General features: G+C 48.5%; 1 protein-coding gene across 1 annotated transcript in view; it reads right to left on the bottom strand.

Moving 5' to 3' along the window:
* The window catches only part of LOC311512279 (uncharacterized protein), a 52,214-nt gene that overhangs the window by 22,464 nt on the left and 7,453 nt on the right, over nt 1-22,297 (bottom strand). Inside the window, exons 2-4 of the mRNA XM_084613414.1 lie at nt 16,319-16,408; nt 15,721-15,909; nt 3,897-4,025 (exon numbers count right to left, since the gene is read on the bottom strand). Of these exons, the coding sequence (XP_084469540.1) occupies nt 3,897-4,025; nt 15,721-15,909; nt 16,319-16,346 (346 nt within the window). The 5' untranslated portion in view covers nt 16,347-16,408. The remainder of the gene's footprint in view (nt 1-3,896; nt 4,026-15,720; nt 15,910-16,318; nt 16,409-22,297) is intronic.

The following is a 22,297-nucleotide window of genomic DNA, read 5'->3' on the forward strand; positions in this document are numbered from 1 at the left end:
TGCCCTGCTGCAATGGCGAAGGAAGCTGCAAGGGGTCTGCTGCAACCAGCAGGGGGTGGACACACCTGCCTGCAGGTAAGGAATTAAAAAGCCAGGATACACCCCACACCCACCCACTGAGGTTTTCGCAAGCAGGGCCCTGTCTTTCAAACCAGCGAAGTCCTCTCCAGCTGCAGCAGCTCACTGCAGCCCCATACTCACTGGGCTGGGGTCCATGCAGCGCCGGACACACCATGCCAGTTCCTTGCACGTAGTCTGAGAGGGGAGAGCGCTCACCTAGGGCTGGGGTAGGAGCATCACTCTACCTCCCATCTGATAGCGGGGCACCCTTGCTGCTGCCCTTTCTTCTCCGCTGCTGCCTGCAGAGCTGGACCTTCAGTGAGCAGCCGCCGCTCTCCGGCCGCCCGGCTCGGAAGGCAGCAGCGCAGAAGTAAGGGCAGCAATACCAAGCCCCCTCCTGCAACTCCCTTTTGGGTCAGGACCCACCATGTGAGAAACGCTGGTCTCCCCCGTGACATTAGATCTTCTGTGTACTTTTACCCTCTACTATACCAATTTCGGGGGGGCGGACCAGATTTCACAGTCCATGTGTTTTTCATGGCTGTGAATTTGGCAGGGCCCTACCCATGTGCAAACCAAGGCCTGAGAGATGGGAGCGGGAGACACCCCTTTATGCCAGAAAAGAGCAGAGCCTTCCAATTACCCCCGCCCGCAGAAAGAGCAGTGGGAGGAGGGGCAGCAGCTCAGCCAGTTGCTGGATGGGACCTGGCCCCACACATCAGGGCAGGCTGGATTCCAGCACTGGGGCTCAACCCCATCTTTGCTCATGTCCCCCCAGAGGGCAATAGGGTCAGAAGCCTGGTCCCCTCTGACAGCCCATTTCTGAACTATTCCCCCCATGGCTCCATACACACAGGGGTGGGGGTCTCCCTTACCTCCCCCCCCAGACACCGCAGCCCCCCTGGACGGCCAGCGTGAAGGGCGGATGGGGCTGGATTGAGTAGGCACTGCTCAGCTCCCCTGCCCTACCTCCCCAGGGCTGTTGCTGCCATGTAACGGGCATGGCCAGGGAACCGCTTGCTGCTCCATCTGCTGGGGAGCCCAGCACAGCAACGCCCCAGCTGAGCCTGGGGGCAGCAGAGTCCTGTTGCATGTGTGAGACAAGACACGCTGGGGGCAGGGCAAGGCCCCGGGGGGGGCGGGGGGTGGGAGGGAAAGAGGGAGGGGTGACCTGGCCCCCAGTATGGTAGAGAAGGAGCAAGGGCTTCAACACTCACCAGCGTCTTTCATCTCAGGCCTTTGTCCAGATGAGGAAGTGGCAGGTGTTAACTCACACGTGTCACCTACAATGTTCCCTCTAATTTTTGGCAGGCCGTGAGCGCAAAAAATTTCTTCTTTGCAATTTGTGCGCGCGCGTGCGGTGTTTCACCTTGTGCACGGGGTTTAGGATCGGAGGGCACGCACACACGTGCACAGCTTCGAGGGAGCAGTGGTCACCTAGCACCTTCCATGTCTTGATCTGGAAGAGGCCACTGATTCAGCCTCAGCCCCAGGGAGGCAGGGAAAGATCACCACCCCCTTCCCCGACCTTTGGACAAACTTGATAAACTAAGGCACAGAGAGGGGCAGTGACTCCCCCAAGGCCACACAGAGAGCCAGCAGCAGAGCTACAAATAAAACCCAGGAGTCCTGGCTCCCACACCCCACTCTGACCACAGCCCTGTCCCCATTTCAGGAGGGTCAGATCCTATTTTCCAAGCAACCCTTCCCCACTCTGCCCCTCTTACTTCAGGCTATTTCCACAGAGTTCAAAGGTGTGTCCTCTCTCTAAGGTCCTCCAGCTTCCCAGCTCCCTGCGGGGGAGCTCATGGGTCTTTTTAACGCAGTGGTGGGTGGCAAGAATGCCCCTCCCCCTGCTCGGTCCCAGTGAGATGTCTCTCTAAAGCACCTTCCCTTGGGATGTACCCCAAAAAGTATCTTCTCCCCATGAAGGACATGCACCATCTCAAATACCCCCTCACCCAAACACTAGGCTCTCCAACCTGATTCCCCGGCTGCCAGGCCAGCTCCTGCCTCCCAGGCCTTTCAAACCCTCGCTCTCCCCTCAGGAGGATTGTAATCCCATCCAGGAGTGCTCCTTGGCTTTCCAGCTGCCTGGGACAGAGAGGAAGGAAGCAGTTTGGACAGGAGCCACCAGAGACTTATCTCAGGAAGAGAAGCATGACCACTCCTGAACCCCCCACAGGCCACCACCTCCCTCCCACTGGGAACTGCATTTCCCTTATCAGCTGCCATCACTTCCTCCTAGTGACAATGAGGGTGGGGGTGTCTGCTCAGCTTCACCTGCCTCACTGGCAGCTCTCTCCCCACTCCTTCCCCCCCAAACCCAGAGCCCTTGGGGAAGGGCTGAAATTCAATATCCCTTTGGGTGGAGTGCCATTGTCCCTATGCTGGCTCACTCCCTGATAGCTGGAGCCAATGGGATCCCTGCAGGTTAAGCAGGGTCAAGCCAGTTCAGGATTTAGAGGGGAAACTGAGGAACATCTTGTGCTGCATGTGGTCAGGCCCTAGCTAAGTCCATACCTAAAGCACGGTGTGGAGGGGAGACCTCTGCACGGCCTCTAATCAAGCTGAAACACTGGACTGACCGTGCAGCACACGCTGCAAGGGGACACGGTCACAGCACGGTTATAGCAAGGCTACAGCCTAGGCCTTCACCGGCGCTCTTGCGCCAATCCGCCAGCATGACGACTGGAGCAGGTGCTGTGCCGCCGTCAAAGACATCAGAGCTCAATCCCGGGCACTTGAGCTCATTGAAGATCCCGGGGTACTTTTCATGAGAGTCAGGGCACTGCCAGGGGTCAGTGGGGGTGGGGTGTGAAGGCAACAGGGCTGCACTGTGCTAGGACTCCCATGGGTGCTAGAACAATGGCGGGCGAGTCACAGAAGTACTCAGGGGAAGCCTAGCTCTAAGGCCAGACTCTCCCCTGGCCCCAGGAGGAAGCCGAGCGCATGGAGCCGACAGCCTAGGGAGGAAGCAGTTCTGCTCGCAGAGGAGGAGAGAAAGAGACACGCAGCTGGACCTCAGCTAGGCCCAGGAAACCTGTTCCAAGGCACACTCACCTGCTAGTGCTTTGGCTGCACTTGTTCTTTGTGGGGCTGCCTGCAAGCTGCTGCAGCTCGACACTAAAGGATGTTTAATTGCAGCACAGACATGCCCAGTGGCTGTCTACTGGGGCTATTAAACTACTACAGCCCAGCCGGCAGCGCTGTACGAGATTCACCAGCTCAGAGGCTCATGGGCCAAACACACAGGTGCTTTGTTTGGATTTAAACTTTTCTCCCCTTCCCACGCTCGAGCCAGGGGTTGCAGCCCAAAGCAGATGAGGACTTGGAGTCTATTCCCAGATGTGCCATGGACCTGCTGCAAACCCTGGGGCACAACCCCTCCCCCTCGGCCTCCATCTCGACCCTGCATCTCATCTTCAACTGTGAGCTAATCGGGGCAAGCGCTGTTTTCTTGTTTTAAGTACACACAGCATCTAGCAGAATGGGGCCCTGATCTCAGGTGGGGTCTCTGAGCTCTACAAATAAATAATAAACATCCCGCCATTGGGCTACTGCATGAGAACCTGAAGGCAGACACAGAGCAAAGACGAAAGGGAAACTGGCCAGTTTGGTTTAATTGTTGACACTGAGAAAAATGCAACAAAGAATTTGCACAGCAGGATCACTGATGGGTTAGTCCTGTAATAAACTTCCTCCCTTTGAGCGCCTTGGGGTTCACTGGTACACAAGGAAGTGTTATTTTAGGGGAACCCATCCCCATCCATGGGGGATCCCATGGAGGAGGGGAAGTGTGTATTGATCCCTTCTAACAGTAGTGATTCTCCTACCTGCGGGAGCAAGTGGGGGGCGGGCGGCTGTCCTGCTTCCCCGAGCCGACGAGACGCTCGCCTCAGCGATCGGTTTGGTGACAGGCTCTCGCTGAGTCCTCACAGGCAGCGGTACAACAGTAGGGAGTCCTGTGGGAAATTGAAACAGCAGCAGCTCTAAATCACATGCCTGCTTGTGAGGCATAACAGAGAATTTCACAGCGGCCGTGCCGCCAGCATGGACTGAAAATTGATCAGAGTCACTTTGAAACAGACACAGCACACCATGCCACTGCAGACTCTGGGCCTGAGCCCCCCGCTCTCAGGGAAGGGATAGCGGTCACCACAAACCAGCGGGTAGGACCCTCCTCATGTCACCACATCAGCAAAGATCAAACATCCAGACGTGAAACTCTGCAAATTACACTGCGCTCTGCAAATTACATGGGAAAGGTCACCTCTCCTTAGTGTGCCGCGGCTACCACATTCTTTTTAAGCTGAGCTGTTGGCACACTAAGGAGCATCTCGAGCACTGTGCCAGCATGCTGTAAATCAGTTTGCTCCCCATGGGATTAGCAATGAATTAATGAGGGCAAGGACTGTCTCCGGCCTGTGTTGGTGCAAGTGCCCAGTGCAATGGAGGGCTGGTTCCCAGGAGTGGCTCATTTCAGGTTGTTCTGTGCCAGGCCAGTTCAGACCCACCATGTCAAGCCCTATGTTCAGTCAAATAGGTTGGCAGAAAAGTTTGTAAAAGTAGCCATAAATAGTAAAGACACTGATTTAAAAATAAATATCCCCTCCCCCAGGGACATGTCTACACTGGCCTGTGTCAGCTGACTCAGGCTTGCAGGGCTGTGAACCTACAGTGTAGACATTTGGGCTCGGGCTGGAGTCTGAGCTCTGGGACCCTGTGGGTCGGGAGGGTCCCAGAGTCCAGACTGCAGCTTGAGTATTAATCTCTACACCGCAATTTTACAGCCCCATAGCCTGAGCCCCACAAGCCTGACCCCCACAAGTCCGAGTCATCTGACACAGGCCAGCTGTCGGTGTTTAATTGCAGCGTAGACACACCCATTGGCTTCTCTACTGACACTGTTAAAACTGCTACAGCACTGCTTACAGCACTGTACAAGCCTCACAGGCCAAAGGACAAAAGCCTTCGTGCCAACACCTAGCAAATGACTTGGGCCAAAGACAGATCACCCTGAAGTAGTTGTTAAGTAAAGAGATACAAGCTGGAATCTGGAACCGGAGAAACAAGAGTGTCCAGCAATCTCAACTGCAAGTGGGAGAGGAGGTTAGATTTTAGACAGGTACCTGATACAGCATCAAGACCACACAAGGCCTGAGGTCAGCCCTACAGGAGGGACACAGAAGGCATCTAAGCACAACCAAAGAGGGCACCGGCTCTGTTTCTGTGGGCCATCCCAATTGTCCCAGTAGCACGACCTGCCCATCCAGTCACTGACAATGGCAATGCACCAGGAGCGGTCTGGGCTCCAGAGGCAGAGCTGTTTGGGGAATACTACATTAGCAGAAAGGCATGGTAGTCCAGACACAGCAGCAGCATCACCAGCCCTAAGCACTGAAAAATCATCAGTTGGGTTTAAAACCCACAAGATATTAAAAAAACACGTACACATTTTGGGTTCTTTTTATTTGCCTTCTGGTTTCTGAGCCTAAAAGTTACACTGAGGTCACATTTTCAAACTTTCCCCTGCAATCATAATGGCTAGAAACTTGCTTTTTATAGACAAACCAAAGCAGAGATTCTTACATATTCATGTGACTCCAGGAGCTGGGGCTTAAAGACAGACACTAAATATAGTGTGACTCATGATAAAGTCACACAAGTTAGCAATGCTGCAGTCCCTACTGACAGATGTTCAATAATAGCAAAAATAATCCTCTCAGGACGGTACAAGAGCCAAGGACCAATGGATCCAGCTATGGAACGGCCTTCCTGAGCCATTAGCGGAGTCTAGACTCAGAGCAACTTTAGGGACACAGAGAACCTGGCCCTTGGACAAAGCCCGTTACTGGAGTGACATTCATAACCCTCCTGCCCCGCCCCCCGAGAATAAAAACCAACAAATCCCACCATAAGACCAGCTTTCTACCTCAAAAGGGAGCAGAACCAAAGACTCCAAGGAATCCAGTTGCTAATGGATATTACATGGGAGGTGCCCACACGCTACATGGTGAGTGTCGGTACAAGCCCTGACATTGCCTGATCCTGACCTGCCTGCCTACCTTCTCGATCCCCTTTGGGAGAGTTAATAGCTGGCTGGACCCCTCTGTGTTTGGCTGAGGTTATGTTTTATTTGCATTTGGTTTTCAAAGAAAAAGGAAGATGCAAGAGGAAGCCCTGGAGTCAGTGACCCCTGAACCCTCTCATGTGACAATCTTTGTAACCCTGACCTAGATCCCTTCATGAGCCCTCTTGACTGCTGGTGTTGGCGAGGCTTGGATTCAGGGTACTTCCATCCTGTTAGAATGGCACATCCTCTTTTATACAACGCTTGTGCAATACTTCCTTAGACAATAGTTCAGGGCTATTTTTTCAAAAGTCTATTAGTCTCCCTCCCTAAGTAAGCAGGGCTTTCTGTTTAAGGGGATAAGAAGATGGGGCTGTTGCACCCTTGGTTTTGCATTATTTATATATTTTATACTTTCCTGAGTCAGTTGTTACAGAATTAAAACCCAGACAAGTTATGTGATAAACAGGTACTCAGCGTTTAAAACGTGGCTAACGTTTTTCCCTATGATTTGACTGCATGAGCCGCAGACTTGCGCTGCCTCTATGGTCCAACACAGATCACAGACAAAGATCTGGTCAAGCTGGTCTTCACTAGTCAGCCACAAACAAGGTGAAAGAAAACCGCCATGGTTTCTTGCTGGCCATAATGTAAATGCTGAGATTCAGTGCAGAATTAATGAGGGCCAAGGCAATGAACCAGCCAGCCTTGTATAAAATGGCACACTTTTACTTTGCAGGCTACATCTGTGAGCACCAGAACAAACAACGGAGGCCAACAGGCGATGAATCCACCAGTTACAATCAGAAATATCCTACACCATGCCATAGATCTCCGAGTTATTAGTATGTAAATATCCATGCAAAGCATAACAATTGTTGCCAAAATGGTTATAAAGACACTTATGGAATAAAGAGGCAAACCCTGTTGAGCAGTCTGGTAAGTTGTTGATACATTTTCCATTGAGGGTTTCTAACAGTACCAGGGAAACTGAGATAAGCCGACATGGTCTGATAAGAAAACCTTGTACTTCTTATTTGCCTCATAAGGCCTCCTTTTAACCACAATCAAATGTCTCTCAATGACTAGGTCTAACAAACTAAAAATGGAAGCTCCTAGGGCAACAAACATCTAGCCTTTCCTAATAAACCAGATTGCGTAAGACAGTCTTGGAGTTTTCCTTCCAGACATAAGAATGTTACTCAGTCCTGGTCTACACTAGGACTTTAGGTCGAATTTAGCAGCGTTAAATCGATGTAAACCTGCACCCATCCACACGATGAAGCCCTTTTTTTCGACTTAAAGGGCTCTTAAAATTGATTTCCTTACTTCACCCCTGACAAGTGGATTAGCGCTTAAATCGGCCTTGCCGGGTCGAATTTGGGGTACCGTGGACACAATTCAACAGTATTGGCCTCCGGGACCTATCCCGGAGTGCTCCATTGTGACTGCTCTGGACAGCACTCTCAACTCAGATGCACTGGCCAGGTAGACAGGAAAAGAACTGCGAACTTTTGAATCTCATTTCCTGTTTGGCCAGCGTGGCAAGCTGCAGGTGACCAGGCAGAGCTCATCAGCAGAAGTGACCATGATGGAGTCCCAAAATCGCAAAAGAGCTCCAGCATGGATTGAATGGGAGGTACAGGATCTGATCGCTGTATGGGGAGAGGAATCCGTGCTATCAGAACTCCGTTCCAGTTTTTGAAATGCCAAAACCTTTGTCAAAATCTCCCAGGGCATGAAGGACAGAGGCCATAACAGGGACCCGAAGCAGTGCTGCATGAAACTTAAGGAGCTGAGGCAAGCCTACCAGAAAACCAGAGAGGCGAATGGCCGCTCCGGGTCAGAGCCCCAAACATGCTGCTTCTATGACGAGCTGCATGCCATTTTAGGGGGTTCAAACACCACTACCCCAGCCGTGTTGTTTGACTCCTTCAATGGAGATGGAGGCAACACAGAAGCAGGTTTTGGGGACAAAGAAGATGATGAGGTTGTAGATCGCTCACAGCAAGCAAGCGGAGAAACCGGTTTTCCCGACAGCCAGGAACTGTTTCTCACCCTGGACCTGGAGCCAGTACCCCCCGAACCCACCCAAGGCTGCCTCCTGGACCCAGCAGGCGGAGAAGGGACCTCTGGTGAGTGTACCTTTTAAAATAATATATGTGGTTTAAAAGCAAGCATGTGAAAGGAATAATTTGCCCTGGCATTCACAGCTCTCCTGGATGTACTCCCAAAGCCTTTGCAAAAGATTTCTGGGGAGGGCAGCCTTATTGCGTCCTCCATGGTAGGACGCTTTACCACTCCAGGCCAGTAACACATGCTCAGGAATCATTGTACAACAAAGCATTGCAGTGTATGTTTGCTGGCGTTCAGACAACATCTGTTCTTTATCTCTCTATGTTATCCTCAGGAGAGTGAGATATCATTCATGGTCACCTGGTTGAAATAGGGTGCTTTTCTTTAGGGGACACTCAGAGGTGCCCGTTCCTGCTGGGCTGTTTGCCTGTGGCTGAACAGAAATGTTCCCTGCTGTTAGCCATGGGGAGGGGGTAGCCATGGGGAGGGGGGAGGCAAAATGCAATCTTGTAACGAAAGCACATGTGCTATGTATGTAATGTTAACAGCAAGGTTTACTCTGAAAGAGCGTAGCCACTGTTTTATAAAATGTGTTTTTTAAATACCGCTGTCTCTTTTTTTTCCTCCACCAGCTGCATGTGTTTCAATGATCACACGATCTTCTCCTTCCCAGAGGCTAGTGAAGATTAGAAAGAAAAAAAAAAACGCACTCGTGATGAAATGTTCTCTGAGCTTATGCTGTCCTCCCACACTGACAGAAGACAGACGAATGCATGGAGGCAAATAATGTCAGAGTGCAGGAAAGCACAAAATGACCGGGAGGAGACGTGGTGGGCTGAAGACAGGGCTGAAGCTCAAATGTGGCGGCAGCGTGATGAGAGGAGGCAGGATTCAATGCTGAGGCTGCTGGAGGATCAAACCACTATGCTCCAGTGTATGGTTGAGCTGCAGCAAAGGCAGCTGGACCACAGACTGCCACTACAGCCCCTGTGTAACCAACCGCCCTCCACCCCAAGTTCCATAGCCTCCACACCCAGATGCCCAAGAACGCGGTGGGGTGGGGGCACCGGCCAACCAGCCACTCTACCCCAGAGGATTGCCCAAGCAACAGAAGGCTGGCATTCAATAAATTTTAAAGTTGTAAACTTTTAAAGTGCTGTGTGGCATTTTCCTTCCCTTCGCCACCACCCCTCCTGGGCTACCTTGGTAGTCATCCCCCTATTTGTGTGATGAACGAATAAAGAATGCATGAATGTGAAGCAACAATGACTTTATTGCCTCTGCAAGCAGTGATCGAAGGGAGGAGGGGAGGGTGGTTAGCTTACAGGGAAGTAGAGTGAACCAAGGGGCAGGGGGTTTCATCAAGGAGAAACAAACAGAACTTTCACACCGTAGCCTGGCCAGTCATGAAACTGGTTTTCAAAGCTTCTCTGATGCGTACCGCGCCCTCCTGTGCTCTTCTAACCGCCCTGGTGTCTGGCTGAGCGTAACCAGCAGCCAGACGATTTGCCTTAACCTCCAACCCCGCCATAAACGTCTCCCCCTTACTCTCACAGATATGGTGGAGAACACAGCAAGCAGTAATAACAGTGGGAATATTGGTTTCGCTGAGGTCTAAGCGAGTCAGTAAACTGCGCCAGCGCGCCTTTAACGTCCAAATGCACATTCTACCACCATTCTGCACTTGCTCAGCCTGTAGTTGAACAGCTCCTGACTACTGTCCAGGCTGCCTGTGTACGGCTTCATGAGCCATGGCATTAAGGAGTAGGCTGGGTCCCCAAGGATAACTATAGGCATTTCAACATCCTCAACAGTTATTTTCTGGTCTGGGAATAAAGTCCCTTCCTGCAGCTTTTGAAACAGACCAGAGTTCCTGAAGATGCGAGTGTCATGTACTTTTCCCAGCCATCCCACGTTGATGTCCGTGAAACGTCCCTTGTGATCCACCAGAGCTTGCAGCACTATTGAAAAGTACCCCTTGCGGTTTATGTACTCGCCGGCTTGGTGCTCCGGTGCCAAGATAGGGAGATGGGTTCCGTCTATGGCCCCACCACAGTTAGGGAATCCCATTGCAGCAAAGCCATCCACTATGACCTGCACATTTCCCAGGGTCACTACCCTTGATATCAGCAGATCTTTGATTGCTTTGGCTACTTGCATCACAGCAGCCCCCACAGTAGATTTGCCCACTCCAAATTGATTCCCGACTGACCGGTAGCTGTCTGGCGTTGCAAGCTTCCACAGGGCTATCGCCACTCGCTTCTCAACTGTGAGGGCTGCTCTCATCTTGGTATTCATGCGCTTCAGGGCAGGGGAAAGCAAGTCACAAAGTTCCATGAAAGTGCCCTTACGCATGCGATAGTTTCGCAGCCACTGGGAATCTGTCCCAGACCTGCAACACTGCAGTCCCACCAGTCTGTGCTTGTTTCCCGAGCCCAGAATCTGCGTTCCACAGCATGAACCTGCCCCATTAGCACCATGATGCATGCATTGGCAGGGCCCATGCTTTGAGAGAAATCTGTGTCCATGTCCTGATCACTCACGTGACCGCGCTGACGTCGCCTCCTCGCCCGGTATCGCTCTGCCAGGTTCTGGTGCTGCATATACTGCTGGATAATGTGTGTGGTGTTTAATGTGCTTCTAATTGCCAAAGTGAGCTGAGTGGCCTCCATGCTTGCCTTGGTATGGCGTCCGCACAGAAAAAAGGCGCGGAACGATTGTCTGCCGTTGCTCTGACGGAGGGAGGGGCGACTGATGACATGGCTTACAGGGAATTAAAATCAACAAAGGGGGTGGGTTTACATCAATGAGTATTTCAGGCAGGACTTCACGGAGGATTCCAATAAGAAATGGTGCACCTAAGTAATTGTTCTTATTGGAACAAGCAGGTTGGTCTGGCCTCTGATTGATACATGGCTAGATTTACCTCGCTGCACCTTCTCTGTGAGTGACTGCAGTGTGACCTAGAGGAATGAGTCCCCTAGACGGGGAGGGGGGGAAGCAAATGAGTACAAAGCAAATCTGGTCTATTTCTTGTTTTGATCCACTCCATCTACCTTTTACATCTTTGGCTGGCAGCAGATGGTGCAGAAGGACTGCAAGCCATCCACATCTCATGGCTGCTCAGCAGAAAATGATGCAGTAGGACTGCTAGCCATCCTCACCTCTTGCCTGCCTGGCAGAAGATGGTACAGTAGGACTGCTAGCAATCTGTATCGCCTGCCTGCTCACCATAAGATGGTTCAATAGGACTGACTGCAGGACTAAAGAGAATGACCTGGTCAAGTCACTCCAAATTTAGTCCCTGCACCCATGTCTGCCCAGGCTCTCCTGATCAACCTCACAGAGGCGACCAGGAGCACCTCGGACATGACTATGACAGCTACCAGTCCTACTGTACCTTCTGCTGCCACAAGGCAATGGGTTGATGCTGCTGTGTAGCAATGCAGTACCACATCTGCCAGCACCCAGGAGACATAGGGTGACAGTTACCTGAGCAGGCTCCATGCTTGCTGAGGTATGGCATCTGCACAGGTAACTCAAGAAAAAAGGTGCGAAACGATTGTCTGCTGCTGCTTTCATGGAGGGAGGGAGGGAACAGGGGCCTGACGATATGTACCCAGAACCACCCGTGACAATGTTTTAGCCCGATCAGGCATTGGGATCTCAACCCAGAATTCCAATGGGCGGCGGAGACTGCGGGAACTGTGGGATAGCTACCCACAGTGCAACACTCTGGAAGTCAACGCTTGCCTCGGTACTGTGGAAGCACTCCGCCGAGTTAATGCACTTAGAGCATTTTCTGTGGGGGGACACACACTCGAATATATAAAAACGATTTCTAAAAAAACGACTTCTATAAATTCAACCTAATTTCGTAGTGTAGACATACCCTCAGTAAACTGTGCCAAGTAACAGATCACAGAGAGTTAGACTGCCAACCAAAAAGTACGTACAGTTGTGCAATTTGTTATTTTTCCATAGGGCAACCAACACCATCAAGCTCTCCAGGACTACGAAACTACATATGAACAGACATGCAACATTTGTTCAGTCCATGCGATCAGTTGTTTTTTCTCCTAGAATATATTTCCTTGAGGGCTGAAATTGGACTCTTCCATCTTCAATCAATAGGTCTGAAAAGCTCATTCTCTTTCATACAACAGCAACAGCTTCTTAGCCAGTAATTTACAGCCAATTGTTTAAGAGTCCATTGGCCTCCCACCCCACATAAGAGGGATTTCTGTCTGGGTCATAGCAGGATATGGAGAGGCGGTTCCTGTCAAAAGGGAAGTAGGTTGCATAGGACCCCATGTACTTGTGCGTGTTAGAAATATAGGCAGTAGGGCATCTGGGCCAACACAAAATAGCCCTGAACCATTCATCTCCCCCTTTTTCTATATACCTCCTCAAATCATGCCCTCTTCCTTAAAAGTTGTGCCTTTTAATTTCCCCCCAGGCCCTCTGCAGTAGGCTTTTAGTCATCCTAACATGCATTTTCAGTAATTGCCCAGGGCTCTCATCTACTGTCTTGTATTATTTAACTGTCTAAGGCATCTAGGGTTAAGGTGTTATATAAAAAAAGAAAAATAATTCTTTAGGGCCCCTTAAATGTGATGCTAGACAAAAACAAAACAACATAGTTGTTGCTAGGGTATTATTTAAGGTGTAGGATGTGTGTCTGCTGCAAAATAATGATTTAGTTATGGAAATGAAGTAAACTTAATTTCCTGTTCTTGGCATCTCTTTAAGCTGTAACAGATACATTCAATTTAAAAATCATGTTTACATTATTTTTTAAATTTGAGATAGAAAATTGAAATAAAATATTTAAAAGCTAATTTTATTTAATTTTAATCCTGTGATTAAGAATTCTTTTGCTGCAAACACTAAATTCTTTTAGAAGACAGGAGGTGGCGGCTTGAGGGGATCGGTTTCTTCAGATAGGCCATGTCTCAATTATTAAGTAGAAGGAAAAAATGGCCCAAATAAAGGCTTTGCTTCTCCACAATTGACAAATGCTAGCCCTGTATAAACTGTCATTATTTCATTAGACCGCTACAAAATACAGGTTTGTGAGTGAGTGTGTGCGCGCGTGAGAGCACACTACAAAGCTGCTTCACTTACATTTATCAATGTTCTGTTTTCTCGTGTTATCTTTAAAAGCACATGTGACAGCTACAAAGCATTTATCAGTGCCCACTGTTTCCACGTTAAACATTTGAAAGTTTATTTGTTAAACATAATTGCATCAAGTAAAGTTTTAAAAATCTAAATTCTGTTAAAAAAGTCAGGAAGAAATAATAAAAAGTGGTAAAAAGAGTTAGGACCTCTTTGACAAAAATTAGTTCAAACTAGCCTCTCTTTTAAGTTAGGCCGCATGTATGTTTTGTACAACGTAATGCTGAAGGGAATCTAAAGCTTTCCTGACAGTTTACAAGTAATAAGTTTTTAGAACAATATAGGTTTGTCTGGAATTGCCTTTGAATGCTGGGCAATTCATTTAGGCAAAACTTTAAAAAGCAAGCTAATGCTATTTTTTTGAAGACTGGGATATTTCTACAAAATATCCCTAAGACAAAAACTTGAGCGTGAGTGCTACAAAGCATTTTTCATGTTAAACTTACAAGTTTATTTGTTAAAACTGTACGTGGTGTGATGATGCTTAAGAGAATTTAAACTTTTTTAAAAGTTAGGAAGAAATCGCATCATCCTCTTTGGTAAAAAGCATGATCACTTCTTTCACATTAATTAGTTTAAACTAGCATTCGGAACATGCTAGGTGGAACTAGATGGGATTCCTGATCTGGCACAAGCTGTCGGGGCAGGGGAGTTTAGGGAGCCACATGGAGTTGGCATTTACAGACATGCATAGCTAATTAGCAGCACTTCCTCCCCCCTCCCCCCCGATGTTGTACAACATCACCCCAAAAAACACGGAGACCCAAACCCACTTGTCAAGTTGACAGCAAAGACCTCAGAAAGGAAAGGGTGAGAAGACAGCCAGGACTGCTGTCTGACTCTGCCATAGGCTGCATTCGTCTCCTTAAGAAAACATCCCCCAGCAACCCCTGCAGCAGAATCCTCCCTAGCAGAGCTCTAATCCTGGTGCTGATCAGTCCCTGGGGGGAAGCCCTGTTTTGCATTTCCTCTGAGGCCAGCCCTTGCTTTATCTTTATGGCTAAGAGGCTCCCCTGCTGGGAGGGAGACGATGACAGAGATCAGGAAGAGTTAAGGGAGTAAGCTGCTGATGAAGCCCGATCTGTCAAACCAGATGGAGAGGGGAAGGAGACCGAGCGGGGAGAAGAGACTGCCATTCTCTAAACAGGACCAGCCAAGGAAAACACAAGTTGGGCAGTGCCCTTTGTTTGCTTCTTTAGGGTGGATGTTAAAGAAATGATCCCAGTATCCCCCTCCTGCACTAGAACTGTAAGGCCCATCTAGAAGGCTCTCTAGAGTTGCTAATTTTGTTTGGAGGTATTCCTGGAGGTTTCATCACATGACAATCTCTACTTAATCTGTAATTCCTGGAGACTCAGGGCAATCCTGGAGGGTTGGCAACCCTTATTGGGAGTGATGAGCATTATATGCTTTGCGTGTGTATTCTGTTTTGGTGATTGTTAATAAATAGAGGTTAAGGATATTACTCCCAATAAGGCAGATGAAATTTTCCTGCTGGCCAGTCAGGATTGTGTCACAGCTTGGAGGAGGCTGAGCTGTGTCAGGGCCGAGGCAGAGCTCTGAGGCACACAGGAGAGACGTCAGCCTGCCCAGCCTCACCCGAGTTCTCCCCAGCTCCCATGTCAGCATGTCCCCAAACAGGAACAAACAACTGCCCCAGCAAGCATTGGCTTCTCAGCCTCCCTCCCCACACCCCTCCCACCTGAGGTTGCTCTCAGAGAAGAGGCCATGCACTGACTGAGCTGCAGGACTGAGGGGGGTGGCCATGGGGAGAGGAAGTAGCACCGGCCCAGTCTGGGGGGAGAGAGATCGCTCCTGCAGCCAGACACACGTTCTGCCACGCAGCAACACTGTCCACCCCACTGTCTCCCCCAGTCCCCAGGGCCAAACCTGAGTGGGCACACCAGCCAGTGGGGCGGCAAGCACTGCTCCTCCTCACCACTGCCATGGAGCCACTCCTGTCCCAGGAGCGTACCACCCTGGCCCCATGCCGCAGGGCGAAGCGGGTAAGAGGCACAGGGATTGGGCATGACACTGAGCCAGCCAGGCAGGGAGGTGGCAGCTGAGCATGGCCCAGACTCAGTGGACAACAGCTGCAGCAGGGATGGACGGTGTACACCACGAGAAAGTTCTTAGTGCCTCTGCCAGGGCTCACTCCAGTAGCTCTGCAGTGAGGCCCGAGGCCCACTCTCCATGGTCCCACATGATGGGCAGTTGTTTTCCTTGGGATAAAAGTAGTTCGGACCCCTTGTTACCTGCTCCTGGGATGGGAGCATGCAGATGGGCTGTGATAGCCCAATGTGCGCCATGCGCAGGTGGTGATTTTTTACCGTTGGAGCAAGATGATGGAGGGGATGCAGTCACTGGCACCTTGGCAGGGGGAGGGGCTGGATTTGGCAGACTCGCCCATCTCTTGTCAAAGGCTTTGTGCGGGGCCCTCCCCACATCGGGATTGGGGCAGCCGATTCCTTTCACCAGGGAATTCAGCTTCTCCAGGAAGGAGCCTGGGGCAAACTGGCCTGTTGGCAGAGAGATGAGGAGAATCATGCAAGGTGTCACGTCATCACTGGCTTCTGCTTCTACACTGGCACAGAGAACCGCCACCCCCACTTCCCCTCCTATCACCCCACCCCCCCGCGCCCTGACCCCTTCCTGCTCACCACCACAGCTCCTCCCCTGTCTCAATCACTCCAGAAGCCAATCTAACATAATGTTGGAGAATATGGCATGGCTCACTAGGGACACGCTGCCCTGGCTGGAAGAAAGCTTAGGAGAAACTGAAGCAGAGAGCGGAGAAGTGACTTGTCCACAGTCACACAATGAGTCTGCGCAGAGTCAGTCCTAGAACTCAGATGCCCAACTCCCTGCTCTATCCACTAGGACATGCTGCTCTTCCATGCTTTGTTCTCAAAAGATAAAGGGCATTACCTTCATTTGGCAGGCTGGCGGCCTCCATTGTCCCGTCTCGGGCGCTCTGCAGATGACTGGATGGTTGGTTTCCGACCACGGAGCTCGAAGCTGTAACAGCAAAATGTTACTCTGAGGGAGGCTGCTTCCCAGCAATGGGCAATACGCCCAGCTCCAGAATGCAGGAACCACTATGGAGCACGGCTGAGGTTTCCAATGGCCTCCAGGTCCCTGAGACTCATATCCAGCTTCTCATCCACTGTCACCCCCAGGTCCTTCTCTGCAGAACTGCTGCCCAGCCATTCGGTCCCTAGTGTGTAGCGGTGCATTGGATTCTTCCGTCCTAAGTGCAGGACTCTGCACTTGTCCTTGTTGAACCTCATCAGATTTCTTTTGGCCCAATCCTCCAATTTGTCTAGGTCCCTCTGTATCCTATCCCTACCCTCCAGCGTATCTACCACTCCTCCCAGTTTAGTGTCATCTACAAACTTGCTGAGGGTGCAATCCATACCATCCTCCAGATCATTAATGTGCAGAGCAGCTGCACAAGGGGATTCTCAGCAGACCACTTCCACTCACTTTTATGGTGCTAGAATAGCAGAAAGAGGCCTTGGCATAACAGAATCAGGTCCCCCAAATCTTGGGTGCTTAGTCAAGACTCTCCAGGTTTGCTTTCACCGGCCATGCCCTATAGACCAAGGCACAAGAGACTCAGGGCTTTTTTCTACCAGGGATGCAGGTTTGTCCTTTTTAAAAAACTTTAAAATATTGTTTTTAGAAGTTAATTTTAAAAATGTTTAACTGTATCTTGGGCCTTATCTAAGGGAGAAAGTTGCACTAGGTTAGTTTACAGTGTGATTATAAACCAGTACAAAAGGCAATGTGAATGGTTTAAACCAGGCTTATTTTGCTTTGGCTTAAATCAATTTGGAATCAAACAGGGGTGTTTTTGTAGTGGGGTCCTACAGGGATCTGTTCTTGGCCCTACACTATTTAACATTTCAACTACCTGAAAGGGGGTTCCAAAGAGGATGGCTCTAGACTGTTCTCAATGGTAGCAGATGACAGAACGAGGAGTAATGGTCTCAAGTTGCAGTGGGGGAGGTTTAGATTGGATATTAGGAAAAACTTTTTCACTAAGAGGGTGGTGAAACACTGGAATGCGTTACCTAGGGAGGTGGTAGAATCTCCTTCCTTAGAGGTTTTTAAGGTCAGGCTTGACAAAGCCCTGGCTGGGATGATTTAACTGGGAATTGGTCCTGCTTCGAGCAGGGGGTTGGACTAGATGACCTTCTGGGGTCCCTTCCAACCCTGATATTCTATGATTCTAAGAGGACACTGATACAGAGCCACTTTGGTAAGCTGGGCACAGTGTACATTTTAATATGGCCAAATGTAAATGTATACACCTAGGAACAAAGGCTATAGTAATGCTTATAGGATGGGGGCCTCTATCCTAGGAAGCAGTGACACTGAAAACAACTTGGGGGTCATGGTAGAGAACCGCAGAACATGAGCTCCCAGGATGACCAAAAGGACCAAGGCAATGTTTGGATGCACAAACAAGAGAATCTTCAGTAGGAGTAGAGAGGTTATTTTATCTCTGAATTTGGCACTGGTGACACCACTGCTGGAATCCTCTGTCCAGTTCTGGAGCCCACAATTCAACAAGGCTGTTGATAAATTGGAGACGGTTCAGAAAAGAGCCATGAGAATGATTAAAGGATTGGAAAATATGCCTGGTCTTTTAGCGATATGCTCAAGGAGCTCAATCTATTTAGCCTAACAAAGAGAGGTGACTTGATCACAATCTGTAATTACCTACACGGGGAACAAATGTTTGATCAATCTAACAGACAAAGTTAACACAATCCAATGGCTGGAAGTTGAAGCTAGACCAATTCTGACTTGAAATAAGGTGAAAAATTCTAAATGAGGATGATCAGCCTTCCAAACAATTTACCAAGAGTTGTGGGGGATTCTGCATCACTGGCAAGTTTTAAAACAAGACTAGATGTTTTTCCAGAAGATCTGCTCTAGTTCAAATAGGAATTAAATTCAGGGAAGACCTACGCCCTGTGTTATACAGGAGACAAGACTAGATGATCACAGTGATCCCTTCCAGCCAGTTAGAATCTATTATATGAGCTGCTTTATCAGAAATCAGAACATCCACACCCATTAGCTAGTTTAAAATTACACCTTAAATTGAATAGATGCTGCTTTCTCATGCGGACAAGGCCTAATATAGCATCAGCCAGCTCCACGGAAGGCTCACAGCCATGGAAACTTATCTCCAGACAACTACCAGCAAACAAGTATGATCCCCTGCCAAGAGTCTTCCCCAGAAACTGATTTTGGTGGAAGGGGGGGGCAACTTTAACCATGATTCCAGGAGCTACTTTGGCACATGAAAACTTTTTTAGCAGATAACTTAGAAATTAGCTGACAGAAGCACTGTATCTAATTTCTATATAGAGAAAGCGCTCTCTCTCTCTAACACCAGTTAAAGCCATATTTTAAATTTATATGTAAAATTAGAACAATCGGGACATAATCCAGCAAGATATTCCCAATCCCAAACCATACAAATGAGTCAAACCAATGGCCCATTTAGCCCAGTATCCTGTCTTCTGACAGTCAATGGCAGATGCTTCAGAGAAAATGAACAGAACAGGGAATCATCAAGTGATCCATCCCCTGTTGTCCACTCCCAGCTTCTGGCAAAGAGAGGCTAAGGGACACTGTCACAGTCAGAACATGGGGTTGCAACCCTGACCATCCTGGCTAACAGCCACTGTTGGACCTCTCCTTCATGAATTTATCTAATCCTTTTTTTAACCCTATTATAGTTTTGGTCTTCACAACATCCCCTGGCAACGCGTTCCACAGGTTGACAGTGCATTATGGGAAGAAACACTTCCTCTTGTTTGTTTTAAACCTGCTCCCTGTTAATTTCATTGTGTGACCCTGGTTCTTGCATTATGTATAAATAACATTTCCTTATTCACTTTCTCCACAGCAGTCAACATTTTATAGACCTCTATCATATCCCCCCTTAGTTGTCTCTTTTCCAAGCTGACCTGTACTCCAAACTGTATCACAGAATCTCTATGGATAGTAATTCCACGTGCGAATAATAATATAGCAGTAGGGACATACTACCAACCGCCTGACCAGGATGGCGATAATGACTGCAAAATGCTCAGAGAGATGAGAGAAGCTATAAAAATAAAAACCTTAATACTAATGGGGGATTTCAACTATCCCCATATTGACTGGGTTCATGTCACCTCAGGATGGGATGCAGAGATAAAGTTTCTTGACACCTTAAATGACTGATTCTGGGAGCAGCTAGACCTGGAACCCACCAGAGGAGAGGCAAGTCTTGATTAAGTCCTAAATGGATCAAGGATTTGGTCCAAGAAGTGAATATAGCTGGACCGCTTGGTAATAGTTACCATAACTTAATTAAATTTAACATCCCTGTAGTGGGGAAATCACCATAGCAGCCCAACACTGTAGCATTTAATTTCAGAAAGGGGGACTACACAAAAATGAGGAAGTTAAACAGAAATTAAAAAGTACAGCACCAAAAGTGAAATCCCTGCAACCTGCATGGAAACTTTTTAAAGACACCATAATAGACACTCAACTTAAACGTATACCCCAGATTAAAAAACATAGTAAGAGAACCAAAAAAAGTGCCACCATCGCTAAACAAAGTAAAAGAAGCAGTGAGAGACAAAAAGGCATCCTTTGAAACGTAGAAGTTAAATCCTAGCATGGAAAAATAGAAAAGAGCATAAACTCTGGCAAGTGAAGTATAAAAATATAATCATTAGGAAGGCCAAAAAGAATTTGAAGAACAGCTAGCCAAAGACTCCAAAAGTAATAACAAAAAGCTTTTAAGTACATCAGAAGCAAAAACCCTGCTAAACCACCAGTGGACGATCGAGATGCTAAAGGAGCACTCAAGGATGATAAGGCCATTGTGGAGAAACTAAATGAATTCTTTGCATCGCTCTTCACAGCTGAGGATGTGAGGGAGATTCCCAAATCTGAGCCATTCTTTTAGGTGACAAATATGAGGAACTGTCCCAGATTGAGGTGTCATTAGAGGTGGTTTTGGAACAAATTGATAAATTAAACAGTAATAAGTCACCAGGAGCAGATGATATTCACCCAAGAGTTCTGAAGGAACTCAAATGTGAAATTGCAAAACTATTAACTGTGGTTTGTAACCTATCATTTAAATCAGCTTCTGTACCAAGTGACAGGAGGACAGCTAATGTGATGCCAAATTTTAAAAAGGGCTCCAGAGGTGATCCTGTCAATTATAGGCCAAAAAGCTTGACTTCAGTACCAGGCAAACTGGTTGAAACTATAATAAAGAACGGAATTGTCAGACACATAGATGAACATAATTTGTTGGGGGAAGAGTCAGCATGGTTTTTGTAAAGGGAAATCATGCCTCACCAATCTACTAGAATTCTCCGAGGGGGTCAACAAGCATGTGGACAAGGGGGATCTGATGGATATAGTGTACTTAAATGTTCAGAAAGCCTTTGACAAGGTCCCTCACCAAAGGCTCTTAAGCAAAGTAAGCTGCCTTGGGATAAGAGGGAGGGTCCTCTCATGGACTGGTTAAAAGACAGGAAACAAAGGGAAGGAATAAATGGTCAGTTTTCAGAATGGAGAGAGGTAAATAGTAGTGTCCCTCAGGAGTCTGTACTGGGACCAGTCCTATTCAACATATTCATAAATGACCTGGAAAAGGGGGTAAACAGCAAAGTGGCAAAATTTGCAGATGATACAAAAACTACTCAAGATAGTTAAGTCCAAAGCAGACTGCGAAGAGCTACAAAGGGGTCTCACAAAACAGGGTGATTGGACAATCAAATTGAAGATGAAATTCAATGTTGATAAATGCAAAGTAATGCACATTGGAAAACATAACCCCAACTGCACATATAAAATCATGGGGTCTAAACTAGCTATTACCACTCAAGAGAGAGATCTTGGAGTCATTGTGGACAGTTCTCTGAAAACATCCACTCAATGTGCAGCAGCAGTCAAAAAAGCTAACAATGTTAGGAACCTTTAGGAAAGGGATAGATAATACAACAGAAAATATCATAATGCCTCTTTATAAATCCATGGTACGCCCACATCTTGAATACTGTGGGCTCATCTGGTTGCTCCATCTCAAAAAAGATATATTAGAAATGGAAAAGGTACAAAGAAGGGCAACAAAATTGATTAGAAGCATTTGTGTTTTCTGATTAAGAATCAGAGCTATGTACAATGACTTCCTCTGATTTCCATCAAGATCAACTGAAATGTCCAACTGACTGTTACTCTGAAAATAAAACAGATCAGCTTTGTGGGAGAGTTAAGGAGATCAGCACTCAACAGGTCTCTTCTCCCAGAAACTGCTCTCTCCTGCCTCTCAGCTGGGTGACAAGGAGCTATTTACACTCATGAAGTGCTTTGAGAGCCGTTTGTACCTCTGCTGGGCGCACAGGCTCTCAGCCACCCAGCTGCAGGGGGCACTTGGGAACCTCATCAGTCTCACCCTGTGCAGGGGTGCAGAGCAACGCTGACAGCTCTCCGGCTCCAGGACACGGAGCAGCCGCGGCCCACACAGCCGGGGAATTTACATTTCCTGGGGCCCAGGGGGGAGCTGTTGATCCAACTCCCGGGGGCCAGCCCTGTCAGCCACCAGCAACTTCTTACTCAGACCCCAGCTACCGGCTGCGGATTCCTCTGAGCGCAGAGCAACAGTTAGTTTTCCTGTTTGCACTCCACTGTGGTTAGAAACGGTGGGGGAGAAGCCCCCCGCCCACCTGACCTCCCTAAATGGTACCCCAGGCTGTTCCAATCTCCAGGTGTGTGTTGGAAAACGACTACATTGGCAACAGACCAGCGGGGAGTGGGTGGGAATGGGGGAGTTCAGGTAGGAAAAGCTAGTTCCCTGAAGGGATCACTTCAAACCTA

This window comes from Lepidochelys olivacea, assembly GCF_965140295.1.
Source record: "Lepidochelys olivacea isolate rLepOli2 genome assembly, chromosome: 24".
NCBI classification, from domain to species: domain Eukaryota; kingdom Metazoa; phylum Chordata; order Testudines; family Cheloniidae; genus Lepidochelys; species Lepidochelys olivacea.